Source organism: Orcinus orca, chromosome 20, assembly GCF_937001465.1.
Source record: "Orcinus orca chromosome 20, mOrcOrc1.1, whole genome shotgun sequence".
Classification (NCBI taxonomy): Eukaryota; Metazoa; Chordata; class Mammalia; order Artiodactyla; family Delphinidae; genus Orcinus; species Orcinus orca.
Window position 1 is genome coordinate 12,988,398 of NC_064578.1, and position 18,474 is coordinate 13,006,871.

Here is an 18,474-nt window from a genome sequence, read left to right on the forward strand (position 1 = left end):
TCCCTGGTGACCTAGTAAGGGTGAAATACCAACTAAGGTTCAAGGCAGTATTACTTAAGATAAAAATGACCCTGATTGGTAAATTCTATATGGATTGGGGAGAACTATAAATGAATTATAAATACTCATTGGGGGTGCCATACTATAGGTTTCCCTGAATGTGGTGACTCTTGTACCTGGGTGTGTGTGTTCCTTGCAGGGATCCTGGAAACTATGCCCAGAGGGCTGTTTCAACAGATAATGGCTCGCATGGGGCTTGAGGTTTCTAAGCCAAAACTGCCTCTTCCAGTGCCTGTTGGGAGTGTTGTCTTCTCACACCTGAGCTGTCATTTGGAGAGAAGATACCGCCAGATGGCTACATAGACTGTTGCCATGACTCCCATTGGAGAGGAACAATTGATGCTGCCCTGCTGACTGACAATTTGTGGTTCCTGTCTTTTATCCAGCACAGACCTTTCCACAAACTCCAGACTCCAAGTGCTGATTTCACGTTTCTACGCTGTCTCACAGTCATTTCTAGAACTGAACTCTTGATTTTCTACCTCTAAACCTCTCTTGTTACAGTCTTCCCAATCTCAGTTCTTCCCATTGCTCAAATCAAAAACCTTGAGTCCTCTTGTCCTCTTATATCCCACATTCAGTCTGTTAGCAGCCTTGCTGTCTGGCGCTCCTTTTGAAATGTGTCCTGAATCTGACCATTTTCACTGGTACCCCCTGGTTCAAGCCATCGTCAGTTCTCTTTTGTGCTTCTTTAATAGCCTCCTAAGTAGTCTCCCTTCTTCTGCCCTTGTCCCTCTACAGTCTGTACTCCATGCTACAGCCTGAATGATTCCTCTAACAGTCAGGTCATATTACGTCTCTGCCCAAAACCCCAGAAGCTTTTTTCTCACTTAATAAACTCCCAGGTCCTTAACAGTGGCCTACAACACATGCAGAGAGTAGAGACCTGCTCCTTGGCCTCTTCTACCACTGTCCGCCTTGATAACTGTACTTAGGCCACAAGCAGCCTCCTCGCTATCCCTCAGATATTCACAGAATGTGCCTGACTTAGGTCTTTTGCATTTGCTGTTCATCATGGAACAGTCACCTTTTCAGGATGTTCATTTTCCTTGTCCCCCTCTATTAAAGCACCCCTCACTCGTCACTTCAATTCTTTTATACTAGCTTAATTTTCTTTATAGCATTCAATACCTGATCTATTTATTTGATCATTTGCATATTATCTTTCTCTCCTTCATACAGTGTAAACTACTTGAGGGCAGGGATTTTGCCCTTCTTTGCTCACATCTGTCTTGAGTGGTGCCTGGTACATATTAGCCACTCCAAAAAAAAAGAAAAAACTTGAATGAAAAATATGAGAAAATTTCCAAGAACTGAAGGATGAGTTTCTAGATTAAAAGTGCCCATGAGTGCCTCACACCATGGATGGAAAGATAACCCAAACCAATTTTAGGGTTCTGAAAAGAACCCTGGGAGTAAATAAAAGATCTCAAAAGCTTTCAGAGAAAAAAATAATAATTAAAGTACTGGGAGTTTGAGTAATATGATACTTCTCATTAGCATTACTGGAAACTAGAAGAGAGTAGACCAGTGCCTTTAAAATTCTGAGGAAAAATTATATTTAGTCAAGATAATACAAAATAGACATTTCATACATAAAATTTTTCAAGACATTTACTACCCATACATGTTTTCTCATAAAGCTACTAGAGGATGTGCTTCACCAAAATGAGGGAATACAGCAAGACAGAAAACTAAAGAATCCAGTAATTAGTGCATCAGCCTAAGAAAAAGCAAAGGAATTCCAAGGATGATGGTGAAGGATGACACCTGTGCAGAGGTTTAGATGGCAACCAGTCCTGACTGAAGCAGGAAGACGGAAGACTCCAAGAGGAATGTCTCACCTGAGAGATCACTTGAAGCATTTGAACATTTTGAGAGATTTGCTTTTCCAGTGAAGAGATGGGGGATTAATTAGTAATGGGTATATCGAAAATAGGCTTATGAAATAAATGACTGTTAACTGTATGACAAACTAAAAATTGAGAGAAATATAATATTCTATATGGCTCATTATAGTATTTTTACATAATCAATAACGTAAATACTGAGTATCTAATGACATGATTTAACTATATTGGGAGGATTGGGATCAGGAAGAGGGTATAAGAGTTCATTCCTTACCTTCTATAGTATAAAGCTATTATACAGTATCTAAAACTAACAGGTCAGGCAATTTTAAGCAATTTAGTAGCTTAAAAGTATGGAGGTAATTACCATAAGAAAAAGGTAAAAGAATTGTCTCTGGGTAATGGGTAGGACTTTAGAAAGGGACTTTGTGGGGGACTGCTTGTTTGTTTAGATTGACTACCTTTGACTATTTAACTAAACAGACAGCTTTGATTTTAAAAATTTTAAGGATGAATGGAAGAGTAAGTGGATTAAATAAACTTAGACTATACTTTAAAGGAGCTTGACTGTGAAGGAAGAATTTTCCTTCATAAGTCAGACAGAGAAAGACAAATATCATATGATATTGCTTATATGTGGAATCTTAAAAAAAAAAAAGGGTACAAATGAACTTACCTACAAGAAAGAAATAGAGTTACAGACGTAGAAAACAAACTTCTGGTTACCAGGGGGCAAGGCAGGGGAGAGGGATAAATTGGAATATTGGGATTGACATATACACACTACTATATATAAAATAGATAACTATTAAGGACCTACTGTATAGCACTGGGAACTCTACTCAATTCTCTGTAATGGCCTATATGGGAAAAGAATCTAAAAAAGAGTAGATATATGTATATGTATAACAGATTCACTTTGCTCTGCACCTGAAACTAACACAATACTGTAAGTCAACTATACTCCAATAAAAATTAAAATTAAAAAAAAGAATTTTCCTTCACTCCCCACACCCAAATCTTGTCATTATTCTAAATAAATATCTCAAATATAGCCCATCTTCTCCCATCCAAAAACTCTTGCCTTTTAACTGGCCTACTAACCCCCTCAGTGTAGCCCTTCTCTATACAACCAGAGTTCATCTTTTGAGTTCTCTGATTAAAATTATCCATTAGCCTCTCATTTCCTATAAGGTAAAATCCAGATTCTTTAATATCAGCTATAGTAGTGTGATCTAACACCCCTTCTCCCCTGATCTTTCATACCCTCAACTCCAGCCATTCTGAACTATGGGATTCCCAGAAGTTATCATTATTCTTTCTGTCCTTTCTACGCTTGCAGTCCTAGAACCCCAGTCTTCCTCAGTTCATCTGACAAAATTCCTTCTTACTCCTGGCCCAGTATAACTTGACCACTACCAGCCTCACCTATCCCTCCTCTGCAATCACTGTGATATGTTCTTTCCTTGTGTTCCCATAATATCTTCTGCATGCTTCTGTTACCACGTTTATCACACTGTGTATTTATTGCTTATTTTCTTCCCAATCGAACTCTTCCATCTTTTGTTTCCTGTGGTTGAGCTTCTTGAGTACTAAGACAGTGGCTTTTTTTATTTTTTCTTACTTCCACCTGTCTCAACTTTGTCGCCTAACACAATACTCAGATTATAGTAGTTACTCAATACATATTTGGGGGAGGGAGTTGGGTGCGTAGATGGATTCAAAGATGAGACTCTTAAATTTAAGGAAATTGAAGCTGAAATACATCATGCTAACCAGTAGTATTTATTGTCAAATTGCAGTTATTTTTCTTAGTTGATTATAGCCACTCAGAGGAAAGGACACTTATCAAATATGGTGTAAATAATCACCTCTCAGTAATCAAGTGTAATGTGTGTTTATCTGTTTTCTAGAGGAAAATGTACTTGTGGCAACCTATGTTGAATTCCCTTTTAACCTATATTCCTGAAAGAGAATAATAAAGCGTTAATAAGTCATATTAAAAGTGAAAGACCAGAAAGTAGATTAATGGTTGTAAAGGATGGAAGTAGGGAGGATGGCGAGTGATAGAACAGGCATGGGGTTTCTGCTGGGGTGATGAGAATGTTCTTGAATTAGAAAGTGGTGATGGTTATGCACCCTTGTGAATACAGTTGACCCTCGAACGACACAGGTTTGAACTGCACGGGTCCACTTATACACAGGTTTTTTTTCAGTAGTAAATACTGCAGTACTGCAGGAATCTGAGCATGGGGAACTGTGGATGCAGAGGGCCCCCTATAAATTATACTCAGATTTTCAACTTCACAGAGGGTTGGTGCCCCTAATGTGGCCGTTGTTCAAATGTCAACCATATACTAAAAAAACACTGAATTGTACACTTTAAAATCGTGAATTTTATGGTATGTGAATTATAACTGAAAAAGTGACTGAAAAAGTGAAAAAAAGACAAGAGGTAGAATATTTAGCATTAGACAATAGCATCATAGTTATCTGGGAGGAGTCCTGTTCATAAGGAAATTTACACCTATTATCAGAACAAATAAGGTTCCAAATTAAAAGTTAAAGACATTCAAAAGATCTAAATGATTATCTGAATGGTTTTTGTCAGAAAATCTGTTTCTAGCCCAATCATAGGACATCTGAGTTTGTATTAGATAAAGTAAGGAAATACTCTGTGGTTTGTATTTATTTTTTTTGACATTTGTTGCTGTTCACTCCAACTCTAAGTACCAAACAACTTTTTTCTTTCTTGCATTTTCCCTTTTTTTCTTTCTTTCTCTTTCTTTCTTTTTTTTACATGGAAGAAATGCCATTGGGTCACCTGCAAGTCACTCAATAAGGAGGACATTTTTAATCTGTCTTTGGTTTGATGTATATATATAATCAGAATGTGTTACCTTAATTTTAAAATATAACATTTAATTACCATGTAGTACTGACTTAGATAGATGGTAATAGATAGATAAATAGTAAAATATATTTGTCCAGTTCTAACCACATCTTTTGAATCATGGGATCTACTTCTGAGGAGCCAGGAGGCCTAAGATGCCTTCAGTTAGAACTAAGCTTCTCCTATATCTATTCTCTGTTTGGCCTTATATGTCCTATTGGTTGAACTTATCATGGTATAGATTTGTCATTTTGTTGATCCATTCAACAGATATTTATCAATGCCTATGTGTTGCATGCACTCTTCTAAGCACTGGGCATATAGTAGTAAACAAGGCAAAAGTCCCATCCTCTTAAAACTTTCATTATAGATAGTAGCCAGATTCTTAACCCTTTTACTAAAAACTCACTTATTGATGATAGTTGGGCGATTAGAGTTTTTTACTGCTTTTCTTTGTTTTTTGGTTTTGAGGAGGGAGGAGAAGAAATCCTACTCATCCTTTATATTTTATTTCTTCACAAAATCTTCCTCAGCACTCTTATGCGGAATTTACTGCCTGTTTTTGTGTTGTTCCTAATGCACTTTATATTAGCTTCTGTTCTACTTCTAAAAAGCAAATCCGGTCATGTCACTCCCTTATTTCCCTTTTAGTGACTCCCCATTACTCTTGGGTTAAAGTTCAGACATGACTTACAAGGGCTTTATGATCTGGTCCTGGCCTGTGTCTCCACAGTCAATCCTCCATTGGACTTTCAGTTCGTCTAACATGCCCTGCTTCCCATTCCAATGAGCTTCCATGCATGCTGCTTTATTTACTTAAAACAATCTTCTTACCCTTTTTAATATGGCTAACTGCTACTAATTTTTCAGATTTCATCGTAGATAGCACTTTCTCTGGTAAACCTTCCCTGACCAAACCCCCTACTGCAGTGTGGGGTACTCCTCCCCTGTACTGCTGTGGCACCTTGTGATGCCATTAACCAAATACACATTACCTGCTATTACCATAGCCACCACTGGACAGTGTTTCTCTTTCTCCTCCTGTTTTAACCCCCAGTTCCTAACACAGTATGTGCTCAAACATTTGCTTCTGTTTCCTGTAATAACCTATGAAGCCCTTGAGATTAGACTGTGTGTGGTACATCATAAGAAGTGCTAAGCAGATGTTTGAATGAATCAGTGAATGAGTGATTGTATTCTTTAGTCTTGGAGTGCAGCCATCTGAAAGAAAAGCTTGTGAACTGCCCCTCCACCCCCCAAACCTCTTCATGTTCTACGTCGTACAAAGCCCCTGCTCTGTCTCTCCATCCGAGCAGAGTTTAAGAGCTCATTTTTGCTACTTTTCAGGAATTGAATCATGTATTGAAATTTTTTAACTGAAGCTGCAAAAATAAAGTAATATTCAGCCCTCGCCCATGAATAGTAATGGATTTAGAGATTTCATAGCTTAAGACATGTTAAAACAGTTGTGTAAAATAGACCTTATCGTGTATATGTCAAGTTGAGGGTTTTAGAGGAATAAAGAAAGATGTGTCAGGAAACTAGACTCTGGACAACACTCCTTCATAAAAATGATGTGTGAAAAGCACTGTTGATTGTGAAATCTGCAACTAAACCTACCAATTCTTGAGCTTCTGGGTTAGAGTTTTTGATTTAAGAATTTTGCGTATACAACCTATTTATATTTTCTCTGAAACCCTTATCAGGAATTTTCATTTTAATTATTTTCCTGACTTAAAAAAAAATTTGTCCTTAAGTAAAAAGAGAAAAATGTATGTCCGAATGGTAGTGTTTTATTTTGTCTGCACATTTTTTCCTTTTATCTGTAAATACAGTGACATTTTATCTTTTTGTTTGTTAACTGAAGTGTGAATATGTTTTATCTGACTCTGTATAATGGAATTTTATCATTTATAGTAACCATTGATGTTAAATTTTATACTATTCTAACTGGAGTTTTTTTGGCTTTTTTGTTTTGTTTTTCTCTTATACCTAGTTGTTATGGAATTATAAGCTGAACCTAACTACAGATCCCAAATTTGAATCTGTGGCCAGAGAGGTTTGCAAGTCTACCATATCAGAGGTAGGTTGTGAAAGAAAGAATTTTGTGCATATTTAATGACTTAGAAGCAAAAATTACATCTGTTGACCAGACCAGTCATTAAGGGAGGAATGACTGATTCAGTTACTTTACTTTTCTTGGAATTAACATATGTCTTGGCTCAGAGATAGGCTAAAGGGGTGTAATTAGACTTCTTTTTCTTAACATTTACCTACACTTACAGTAGGATACTGTTGATTCAGACAAGTTGGAAGTCAGGCTCTTTTTGTCCCCAAATGGAGAATACAATCACTTCTGTCACACATTGTGCTCTCACACATTGTACAATCTGCTTATGACTGAGGCGTATCAGAATGGTTTCCCCAGGAGGCTGATAAACATTCCTAAGTGTTTTGGCTATGCACTTGGACCAGTTGAACCACAGGGCATATGCTTCAAATAATAAGAGTTAGCATTAAAAAGGTTTGTAAAAAGATTGTATATATTGTTATAAATGGATATTGAGTATAAAAATAAAAATAATTACTAAAAATGTATAACATTATATGGATGCTAATATGGTGATATTTTTCAATCATTTCTCTTGGCTCAGTGTAAATATCAAATAATATTAGTGAAAATTGTGGTATTGAAATTTTTATTTTAATTTATTTTATTTTTTAGAATTAGTGATAGAAATTCCATGAAGCTGGGTATTTCTTCATACTGAAAGAATCACAAAGAAAATAGTTGCTATTTTTTTACCTCAAAGTTAATAATCACAGATCTTGCATCATATAGATTTGTCCCCAAACTACCCTATTGATGACTTAATTCAGGACCATTTTCTCCTGAGGTCTTAAGGAAGACTCTACTCCAACCAGATAAGTCCTCAGCGTGTGTTCCTAACTTTCATCATTATGGGATCTTGTGGAACCTGTTTTCTTCCTCAAACTTTCTACTACTGAATCAGATAAGATTTATTCTTTTAAAGCAGTGACCTTTCTTCATATGCGTTGGGGCTTCAGAATAGAATAGCTTATTTTAAAACATTGATCTTCAGCTTCTAGGTTCAGTGTTACGCACCTCAAACTCCCTATGTGACTCGTGTACATACCAGTTTGAGTGCCATGTGGAAATTTAGCTCATAGACTATGCAGATTCATCAGAATAATCTCCCCCTTTGCTGGTTTTATCCATCTATATTTATAAAATGAAACTGGCTTCCTTGTAATGTACATGTTATGTTATGGCCCTCTTGTAACCTTTTGGGGTGTTGTGGTTTTATAAAAGATTAATGTAACAGGGACACTTCTCCCTCCCTAGAGGGAGATTATACTGGAGTCAAGAAAATTAAATATCAGGAAGAACATAGTTGCCAACAAAACATTTTATTCTACATCTCCCTCTTATCTTCTTTCTTAATTTTGGAATCCTTCCAAGGAGGAAAACAACATCATAAGAATACTGAAGACTGCCAACCAAACTTTTTATTTACTCTCCATGATTGAGTCAAATGTTGCCTGCTTTTCTCCTGCCTCATGTCAAAAATAGAGTGACTGTAGCATTTTTTAATGGCACCTTAAGAATCTGCTCCCCAGCCACTTCAGAGTTTACTCCCATTCATAAATATGTTGACGATTTAATGCTGTTTTTTGCTGTTAATCTTAGAAATTTCTTTTTATTAGACTTTTAGTAGACTTCTCTCCAATAGAGTGGTTGAAGAAAAGCATACACTTTTAATTCAGACACTACATCTGGTTGTAATTGGTGGTGAACAAATAGGTGTTTCAGTAAAATCTCAGGTGGTTGAAGCTAAATATACATTTAATTTCTTATTGAGGCTCCAATTCAAAATGTCTCTTGGTCTTTCTTCAGAGTTTTAAACCATTGATTGCCCAGTATTAGAGCCTATACGAATACTTCTACTTCATTGTTTTAAAACCCAGGTGTCTGCCACTAGTCCTGTGTTTTTCATGCAGGGTTTTTCCAGTGGTTGAATTACAAATGCTGAGATTTTCAAGCAGCTATTTCTCCTTTCACTTTTGAAACTTACCTCTGTTTTGCTTTAAAAAAAATCACAAACAAACAAACAAAAAACCCTTTTCTTGGAAATACATTCACGGCCCTCTCTTTAGGCATCACCCAAAAAAAAGAGCTCAATGTTAAGCTGAAAACATTACATTCAGCTTGTTGACTGTTGAAGATCTCTGCTGCCTCTTGAAGCCAGTGTGAGGCTATTTAAATTTCCAGGTTTGCTTCTTTAAAAGTAAACACGATTTCCTCTCTTGAACTGAGTCTTTGACTTGCTCTGGATTTAATCCTGGGGTTAGACATGAAGAGACCCATCGGCCCATGGGACAATTAGTATGTGGTATATCCTTCACCTAGCACCTTTTGGAAAAGGAGATTGTATTTATCTTATCAAGTGTACATGTTTACCGTAGGTGGTGTAATAGTAGAGAACGGTCTCTACTGGTTTCAAAAAAACCGGTAAAATATTCCCTTCTCATTTTTTTTTTCCTTCTCATTTATATTGGAAACAGACATTTACATTTGGCTCCTTCCTCTTGTCAAAACTGCCTTTTTTTTTTAATTGCTCCAAATGCAACAGGCTTTTTCTAAACAACCTTCTCTGCTTTATAATTCAAGCTTAAAACCGTGTAAGTAGATTTCACTTTTTTATGCCTGAATTTCAACATTTTGGGGCTATTTTCCTTCATTAGCGCTTGTGATTTTGTGTACTTTGCAGGAACACTACCCATGTGGAGTCACGCTGTGCTTGATCCACTAGATCATATGTCTAAACCACCCAAATTAGACTTGCAATGGCCTTCCCCTTCCCAAACTTCTTGCCAGACTGCACTGAACATCATTTTTTTAAAATAAATTTATTTATTTATTATTTATTTTTGGCTGCATTGGGTCTTTGTTGCTACGTGCGGGGTTTCTCTAGTTGTGGCGAGTGGGAGCTACTCTTTGTTGCGGTGCGCAGGCTTCTCACTGCGGTGGCTTCTCTTGTTGCGGAGCACGAGCTCTAGGTGCGTGGGCTTCAGTAGTTGTGGTTTGCGGGCTCTGGAGCGCAGGCTCAGTAGTTGTGGCGAACGGGCTTAGTTGCTCCGCAGCATGTGGGATCTTCCCGGACCAGGGCTGGAACGCGTGTTCCCTGCATTGGCAGGCAGATTCTTAACCACTGCGCCACCAGGGAAGTCCCTAAACATCATATTTAAACATATTTCTGTTCTAGACCACAGTGTTGAAGCTGGGATTCTACTAGGTTCAAAAACATATGTCCAAATCCATAGTTAATTCAGAACACATTAATGTCATGTCAAGAGGTAATAGTACGCCTTCCTCCCTCCCTCCCCTTGGTCATTAGGTTTACCTAACATTAATAGTTTGCTGTGTAGCTTGGCTTGGGATATGCAACTAGACTTTAGTTCTGCACCTGTTTTTTAGACCTATTCCTTAGACTAATCTTCTCACTGTCCATTGTGTTCTTTGCATGGATAAAGGGACTTCTCAGTAGAATCATTATAAAAAGAGCTGTCAAAAGCTCTTTTCAATAAATACATTTTAATCAACTTTGTCAACAAAGCTGAAAATTTTTAAAAAGCTCTTTTTACTCCATTTAAACATGAGTTCTACCTAAGCATTTGTATATGTATGTATTTTCTTGCAAAGCATATTAATCAGGTATTTCCTAGAAGGTGCAACGATCTGAGTAGGCATGGCACACAATTTTCTTTAAAACACAAGCATTTCTAAGTGTTTTCCTTTTTCTTCCCCGGAAGAAGAAACAAGAAAATATCATTCTCTCTTTTGTAAAAGTTGTTTGGTAAGAGAATAGTATAATTGTGTAAAACAGCCACTTTCCTTTGAGCAGATCAAAGAGTGTGCTGATGAACCAGTTGGAAAAGGTTACTTGGTTTCCTGCTTGGTGGATCACCGAGGCAACATCACTGAGTACCAGTGTCACCAGTACATCACCAAGATGACAGCCATCATTTTCAGTGATTACCGTCTGATCTGTGGCTTCATGGATGACTGTAAAAATGACATCAACATTCTGAAATGTGGGAGCATTCGGCTTGGAGAAAAGGTATCTACTACACTGCCTTCACCAAAGGGGTCTTACAGACTCGATGGATGAAAAGCTTTGTATGACTGGCATGGAAAAATTTAGGGCTAGAGGTAGACTTAAAGTTGAGGTCCAGACAGCCCCAATATCTAAGGCTAGTTGGCCTGTGGGTACACTTCATCTGTTTGTAACAAAATGTTTCGATACTGTATGGGGGAGTAGAGGAATTAATATCTGCTAAGATTAGTGTTAGCTTCAAAATGCAAAACCAGCTGCTGATTACCTATAACGTTCCTCTAGAAAAGTATTCAGTAGTCCTTTGGGAAAAGTAGTTGGATTAGGAGGGACTCAAGTTCTCTAACCTTTCTTTGCATATACCTCACTGTTGCCATAAAAAAAATTACTTAGTAAGCACACCAGTATAAAAGAAGATAATGTATTTAAAAATTAGAAAATTTAAAAATATGGAAGGTACTTTTAGCTTCTCAGAAGAAAGCTACTCTGTAAATGTTATATATGTTATGTTCATCTCAGGAGAACTAGTTTTAGTAAAGACAGGAAAGAAAATAACTACCTAGGTTCTTCTTCCTTAATTATATCTGATCTTATTTTTGTCCTTGTTAGTCTGTTGTCCAGAGGGTCACAATGGAGGTTCAGCCAGGTTAATGCTGAATTTGTTTGCTTAGCAAAAATGAAAGAACTCCTGAAAAGTAGCAGATGCCGGTGGGAGAGGTAGTCTGAGACCTATGTATGGCATCAGCTGTTAATTGCTGCTGCTCATTAATCTGCTGTTCAGGAAGTACGAGAGAAAGCAAAATCCATTTGTGCCTTTGCCCTCTGTTCAGAGCACTGTGACTTGCAGGCTTCCATCCCTGACTGGGGGGCGTGGTGTTAGAATTCTGGAACTGCACACACCAGTTCAAATGAAGGTTTGAGCGCTGGTTATTGTCTGGCTGTCACCAAATACCCTTTGCTTCATACCAGCACAGGGCTCGCCCTTTCACAGGGAACCTCTGAGTCAGTCTTGAGAGCGCTGTGAACTGGCATTTAGCTTTCAGGCAGCTAATGAAAGGCCAGTTTTAATAAAGAAGGGTGATTCTTCACTTTCCCAGCACACTGTAGAAATGGAACAAAAGCATTTAAGTCACCCTGATAGTTCAGGAAGCGCCTCTGACTTTATTTAGGGTGTTCAGGGTTATATCCAGTTCCAAACCTCGCTCTTAAAAATCTTCATATAAGTGTAACAGACACACTTTTCAGGAATCAGTGATGACACATTTTCATTTTTGTGGTTAGTGATCCATGCTGTAGAGCAGACCATTACAATTCACCTCTCTTTGTAGTAGTTCTTCCCTATTGCCCACCAAGATAATCGCTGGTTAGCTTCCCACTAGCAATCTGAATTGTTAGTGCAAAACCTGCTTTCAGCTGTGTGTACAAGTTACTAAGTCTGCACTGACTTGAACCATGGTAGAATATAACAGTGCCAGAGCCCAAAGATGTGGCAGTGAGGATTGATTTTTCAGCTTAGTTAAAATAACAAAAAATGTTTCCATGGACCATCCAAATGCACATTTTTGTCATTTTCATCTTTGGCTCTACCTGCCAGTTAGATGAATTTCTTTTTACTCCAGACCCCCACCCTAGCACCCTAGAATGACTCATGCCTGCACTTCTGAAAAAGCATGTTCCTTTCTATGTAATCCACCCTATTGCTACAGCCAAGTTTAAAAATGATAGCAGTCTGTCCTCAGCCCTTCTTTGCCTTTTTCTAACTATAGTTTACTTCTCTGAAGCCAAGTTATTTAGTTTTGAAAATTATCCTGAAAATTTATAAAGTCAGCTTCTGACCACAGAAGAGAACACACTCATCAGTTTTAAATTTGTTGCCCTGAAGCTTGCAAACTCCTCTGTGACTAGCCTTGAACTCACCTCCAAAGGCCAGAGGAGAGGGGTCATGGTTAATCTGTTTATACCCTGCCTCTGTATGAACATATAAATGTCATAATTTCAAAACTATAATGATTTTTTCAGAATGTTAATATATGTAAATTTTTAGAACAAAGACTATATATTTAATAGAACATTTAGAATTTTCTAAATAAATATTTTTAAAATGAAAAGGCAGATCTCCAAAAGTAAATGTAAATAATTTATATCATTTGAAGAGAAAGTAGAATGTGGCATCCAGTACAGGAACTTAGTTGCAGACAAGTGCCCCATATTATTACTACTTTTATACTTTTCACACACTAGTTTTATCATTTTATCCTTTTCTGCTTTTAACCAACTACTTTGAATAGTTCAGACATTCTTTTTCTCTCTTTACCTATGGAGGTAGATCACAGAAGACATTACAGATGTTGAAATGGAGAATGGTTAATAGCAGAGATGAAAACTGAGTTCTTGCCCACCTTTTTGTGATTAGTGTTATCCTTCTCTGGTCTTTCAAAAAAATTTTTTAATAAGGCAAGTTGTATGGAGAAGAAAAAATATTACCTATTGAACTGCTAAAAACTGATCGGGACCCTAGTAATAGTTTGTTGTGTTTTTTGTTGTTGGTTTTTTTTGTTTGTTTTTTTTTTTTGCGGTACGCGGGCCTCTCACTGTTGTGGCCTCTCCCGTTGCGGAGCACAGGCTCCGGACGCGCAGGCTCAGTGGCCATGGCTCACGGGCCCAGCTGCTCTGCGGCATGTGGGATCTTCCCGGACCGGGGCACGAACCCGTGTTCCCTGCATCAGCAGGCAGACTCTTAACCACTGCGCCACCAGGGAAGCCCAGTAATAGTTTTAAGACAGACATTTGTCTCACCACAGTAAGAATTTAAAAAATTCATTTTACGTCCGTTTACAATAGCACTTGTTATTCATATGTCAAGCCTGCATATTAATAACTTTTTAAAACCTAACCCTAAGTAATTTCATTTTCTGGTAGGTAATGTGCTGCTGTACAGTTCCTTGCTTTCATTCATATTCAGTAATAACCCTACAGTCTTCTTTGTCAAATATTTGCATACATTTCAGTTGTATAACTCAAATGGGCTGAACTGAAAAGCTCAGAGACTCTGGGAAACTGAGAAGAATTCCTGAAATATCTTTATTAGAAAAAATTATCTAAAGTTATGATGAATGAAAATATCTAATGGAGGTGATGTTATGGCACAATACTAATATGTGGTGCTACAATTGCTATAATTAAAATTACATCTCACATTCCTTAGAGGATTTCAAACCAAACCATGGTGCTGGTGCATTTAAACAGTTGTAAACCCTAAGTATACAGGGAAACACTTAGACTCATTACAGGGAAATCATTTCTTTACCCTATGATGTCAGAACTAAAGGGTAAGTCTAAATCATGAGTTGACTATCATGCTATTATTTTCAACCTCTTTTATATGATTGTGACCTAATCGCTAGCAACCTCTCAGTAAGTTATTATGAGCTATTAAATTTGGTATAGGACATTATTTCATTAACACAAAATCATGTTTATAATAATCTCTTGTAAACTGTAAATAGTAAGTGACTGATATGTTTCCAAATCTTTGTTATCACAGGTTTGTTTTTCCTTTGGGAAGTGGAAATGGGTAGGGCTCTTCTAAGTGGGCCAAAGTCAGACACATTTTAGTGTCACTCATAAATTAGGAAGAAAAAATAAGCCTTACTCTGAATTTCTGGGGTTGTGTCCACTTTTCTCTCTGTCCGTATCTTTTTGTCACTTGTCCTTCAGAGTTTTTTCTCCCTTCAGAATTACTCTCTAAAAAAGCTTTTTGCTCATCTCAGGTTTCTAAGCATTGGATGGAATCATAAAGCTAGTGAGAAAGTTTGAGGTACAGATAGAAAATAGGAAGGCACGAGAATCTGCTAGTATAGTGTGCTTCCTGATCTTTTTTGGATCAGAAAACCTTTTGAAATTTAATGAAAGCTATGAACTCTCCTCAGGAAAAATATACAAAACCCACATACAAATTGTAGGAGTTTCATAGCACTCCAAGATCTAAAAAATAAATGGTGGACTGTTAGCTAGGTGCCTTATGTTCTGCAACTTGGACGAGTTGATAAACTCCTTTAGGCCTCTGTTTACTCAACTGCACAATAGGTATCACAGCTCGTAGCCCCTTTTCACAGGTGTATTAGGAGAGAACATGAAAATTTTCATGAAAATACTTGGAAATAAATGTGCTGTGGAACAAACCCTATTACAACAAAATGGAAAAAAACTATATACATTTTTTGTTGAATTGAAATTTTAGTAAAATAGATGTTTCCCTACCTAATTTTAGGAGTCTTATATACAGGTGATTTCATAAACATGGTATTTTACTATAATGAGATTTTATATACGTGCGTGTGTGTGTGTGTGTGTCAGTAAAATGATAACACTGAATTTTCTGCTTTGGTTTGGTATATTTATGGATATACCTCTCAAGTTTTTGAAGCATATCTTCTGAGTATAGGAAATTAGGACTCTTGAATAGAAAGTGTTTAGGGGAAATTTTTCATATTTTGAACGATTGAGTGCTTGTGGTTGCTATGGGGTAGATGCAATGTACAATTAAAGATAATTGGATGGTTTTAGGAAAGCTCTCAAAAGCAGTTTGTATAAATGGTGGTAATCTTGTTAAATCATATTAAGATAAATCCAGAACATCAAAGTGAACAACATTACACTAAAGATTGGGGTCTTTGTGGACAGTATAAAATAGAAAAAAGAGAAAGAGGGTCTCTATAACATATTTTCTCAATGAATTTTGAGGTTTGTTGTTAATTTTTAAACTTGACTAAAGCACTATTATTTGAGAAATACCTAGCCCTTAGAGGTAAATGAACAGATATTTCTGCAGTGTTCTATCAGTATTGACAATGAACTGTGATCACTACATTGGGCTGATGTAATTTCTTTAAAATTTTCTGACATTTTAAACTCTGAAAAGTCAGGTTCTTGTTTCTAGTGCAAACTAAACTGACTTAAATTTCCCAGGATCTGTATTTTCATTTATAGCTTGCAACTATTACATTCTTACCAAAGATTATCGAGGGCATTTTCTGTAACTTTCACAATGTGGTTGGTTCTCACCCTATTTCTCAATAGAACATTGATAAACAATTGTGTGTTGAGTTGGTTTTTTTGGTTTTTTGTTTTTAACCAAATGATGTTTATTTGATGCTCATGGTGGTGAGAGTTTTTATATGTTAGTATCCTTGCTGTTTTAGGATGCACATTCACAGGGTGAGGTGGTGTCATGCTTGGAGAAAGGCCTGGTGAAGGAAGCAGAAGAAAGAGATCCTAAGATTCAAGTCTCTGAACTCTGCAAGAAAGCCATTCTCCGGGTGGCTGAGCTGTCCTCAGATGACTTTCACTTAGACCGGCATTTATATTTTGCCTGCCGAGATGATCGGGAACGTTTTTGTGAAAATGTGAGTCAGCTCAGAAACTGTTCTTCTTTGCTTCCTTTTCTTCCTAAATATTTTTTTATACTTGATTCCAAAATTAAACCAACACAAGCTGTCACATGTAGAAAAGTCACTGAAATGGAAGGTGGAGTTGGTCCCAGGATAACAGAAAGTTATCTGGATACTGGATACGGCTGCTCAGCCTTGAGGTAACATCTAGTTAACACTTGGCTTCGAACAGTCTCCATACGTTGTTTTTTCTACTCTATCTCACTTCTCAATTTCAGTTCTTGGAAGTCTGTTTTATATATAGGAATCCTATCTTACCAGGGAATCCCATTCACATATATTCTGTGGCTAAAAATTGGCCATATTACGTATTTATATTTAACTACTTTTGGCTAAGACGAAGGAAGCAACAGGTGGCTAACTTTTAAAACCAAATCCTTGGTTACTACCTGCGTACCCTATAGAAGAACTTTCCAACCCTTTAGGCAGAAATAATCTCCACCTTTACCGCAAAGGACTGAGCGTGACTTGTGTACACTCCCACTCTGCCTGCTGTTTTGAATTAATAGCTTTAACTATCAGAACCACTGATCAGAGCCAATGCTAGAGTTTTATTGACTCTAGCATAAAGTTGTAAGAAGAGAGACTCATTGACGCTTCTCTTGGTTTCCTAATTAACAGTATGTCTGGGAACACATGACAGTGTATTCAAATACCATGGGAAATTTTTTTTCATCTTTACTGCAATCGTTACTTTCTTTCAAAGGCTACTAAATTTTATAAATGGCTGAGCCATATGTTCAAAGGTAGTCATCATTATAATAATTTAACAGAAAGTTCTTTATAAGATTGTGGATATTGCCCAGCGTAACTACTTAGCTAGTGATGATGATGATGTTATATTCCATCTTACAGACACAAGCTGGTGAAGGCAGAGTATATAAGTGCCTCTTCAACCATAAATTTGAAGAATCCATGAGTGAAAAAGTAAGTATTACTTTGAAACAAACCAGCATTTTATTCATTTTCTTAAAAGCTTTCTCAAATCCTCTCAAACAATATTCTTATAAACTCATACCAAAATATAAAATACTGATACAGCTTGTCCTTTTCAGGGGTAAGATACTTGGCTTTTAGTAGGAAACCAAAGCATATTTCACCTAAACCAAAAAAATTAAGCTTCTCGTGATATCTGGACTTTGGGACGCCAATGGGGAATCAATTTGGGGAGTAAAATCAGAGAATTTTATATCAGAATTACACTGAAGCTATCCCTATGTACTCAAGAAGTTTAGACTAACCAAACCAATATGCTTCATAGATAATTAGCAATTTAATTTTTCAGCAACTGTCTCATTAAGCTTTCTCATTACTGTTAGTTCTTTGTCCCTGGATGAATGCAAGAATCTTTCATGACTTTTGAAAGTCGTTATTTTTGGCTTTACTATCCTGTCACTTACTTTCCTGTGCAGCTGAAGAAATGTTTTTCATTTCACTTCCTTATATCATTTAGTATTGAATAATTATATTTAAAAAGTATAGTAGAATGGAGCTTCCAGAGTGTTATGTCAGTTGCCACTTTCATTCTGGTGAAATTTACTTTAGGGATATTGTTGAAGAGGAAAAGAATACTTTGTCAAGTTAATGTATTAGAATCTACCAAATATTTATGTGTTTTGGACAGTTGCTATTGTTGCAACAATCAGCAATTCACCATAGAATTCCAGGCTTTCCTGCTCATATACCCCTGCTTCTTGCTACACTAGTTCAGCACACTTGTGCTCAATTTTAACCAAACCTAAACATAGACATTTTGGTAACTACTGCAGTTGTTTACTGTACTCGGCCATGAGCCTCTGCTTGTCTTAGAGGTACATGTGAACGGCTCAGCCTCCTGAGCAGTCTCACAGCTCCCTTGGTGCCCTCTTTTCTCAGTGTCGAGAAGCACTAACAACCCGCCAAAAGCTGATTGCCCAGGATTATAAAGTCAGTTATTCATTGGCCAAATCCTGTAAGAGTGACTTGAAGAAATACCGGTGCAACGTGGAAAACCTTCCTCGGTCCCGGGAAGCCAGGCTCTCCTACCTTCTGATGTGTCTGGAGTCAGCTGTGCATAGAGGTAAGAGTTAATTTCTTTTTATCCT

At 37.1% G+C, this 18,474-nt stretch overlaps 1 protein-coding gene across 2 annotated transcripts in view; it reads left to right on the forward strand.

Annotated features, from left to right (window-relative positions):
* GLG1 (golgi glycoprotein 1) overlaps positions 1–18,474 on the forward strand; it is a 149,477-nt gene that overhangs the window by 90,383 nt on the left and 40,620 nt on the right. For both annotated transcript variants that reach the window (XR_004485066.2, XM_004273265.4), the window contains exons 3-7: positions 6,800–6,886; positions 10,731–10,946; positions 16,142–16,345; positions 17,246–17,317; positions 18,266–18,449. Coding sequence is in view for 1 of the 2 variants with exons in the window: in XM_004273265.4 (XP_004273313.1) it covers positions 6,800–6,886; positions 10,731–10,946; positions 16,142–16,345; positions 17,246–17,317; positions 18,266–18,449 (763 nt within the window). In the remaining variant the exon portion in view is untranslated. The remainder of the gene's footprint in view (positions 1–6,799; positions 6,887–10,730; positions 10,947–16,141; positions 16,346–17,245; positions 17,318–18,265; positions 18,450–18,474) is intronic.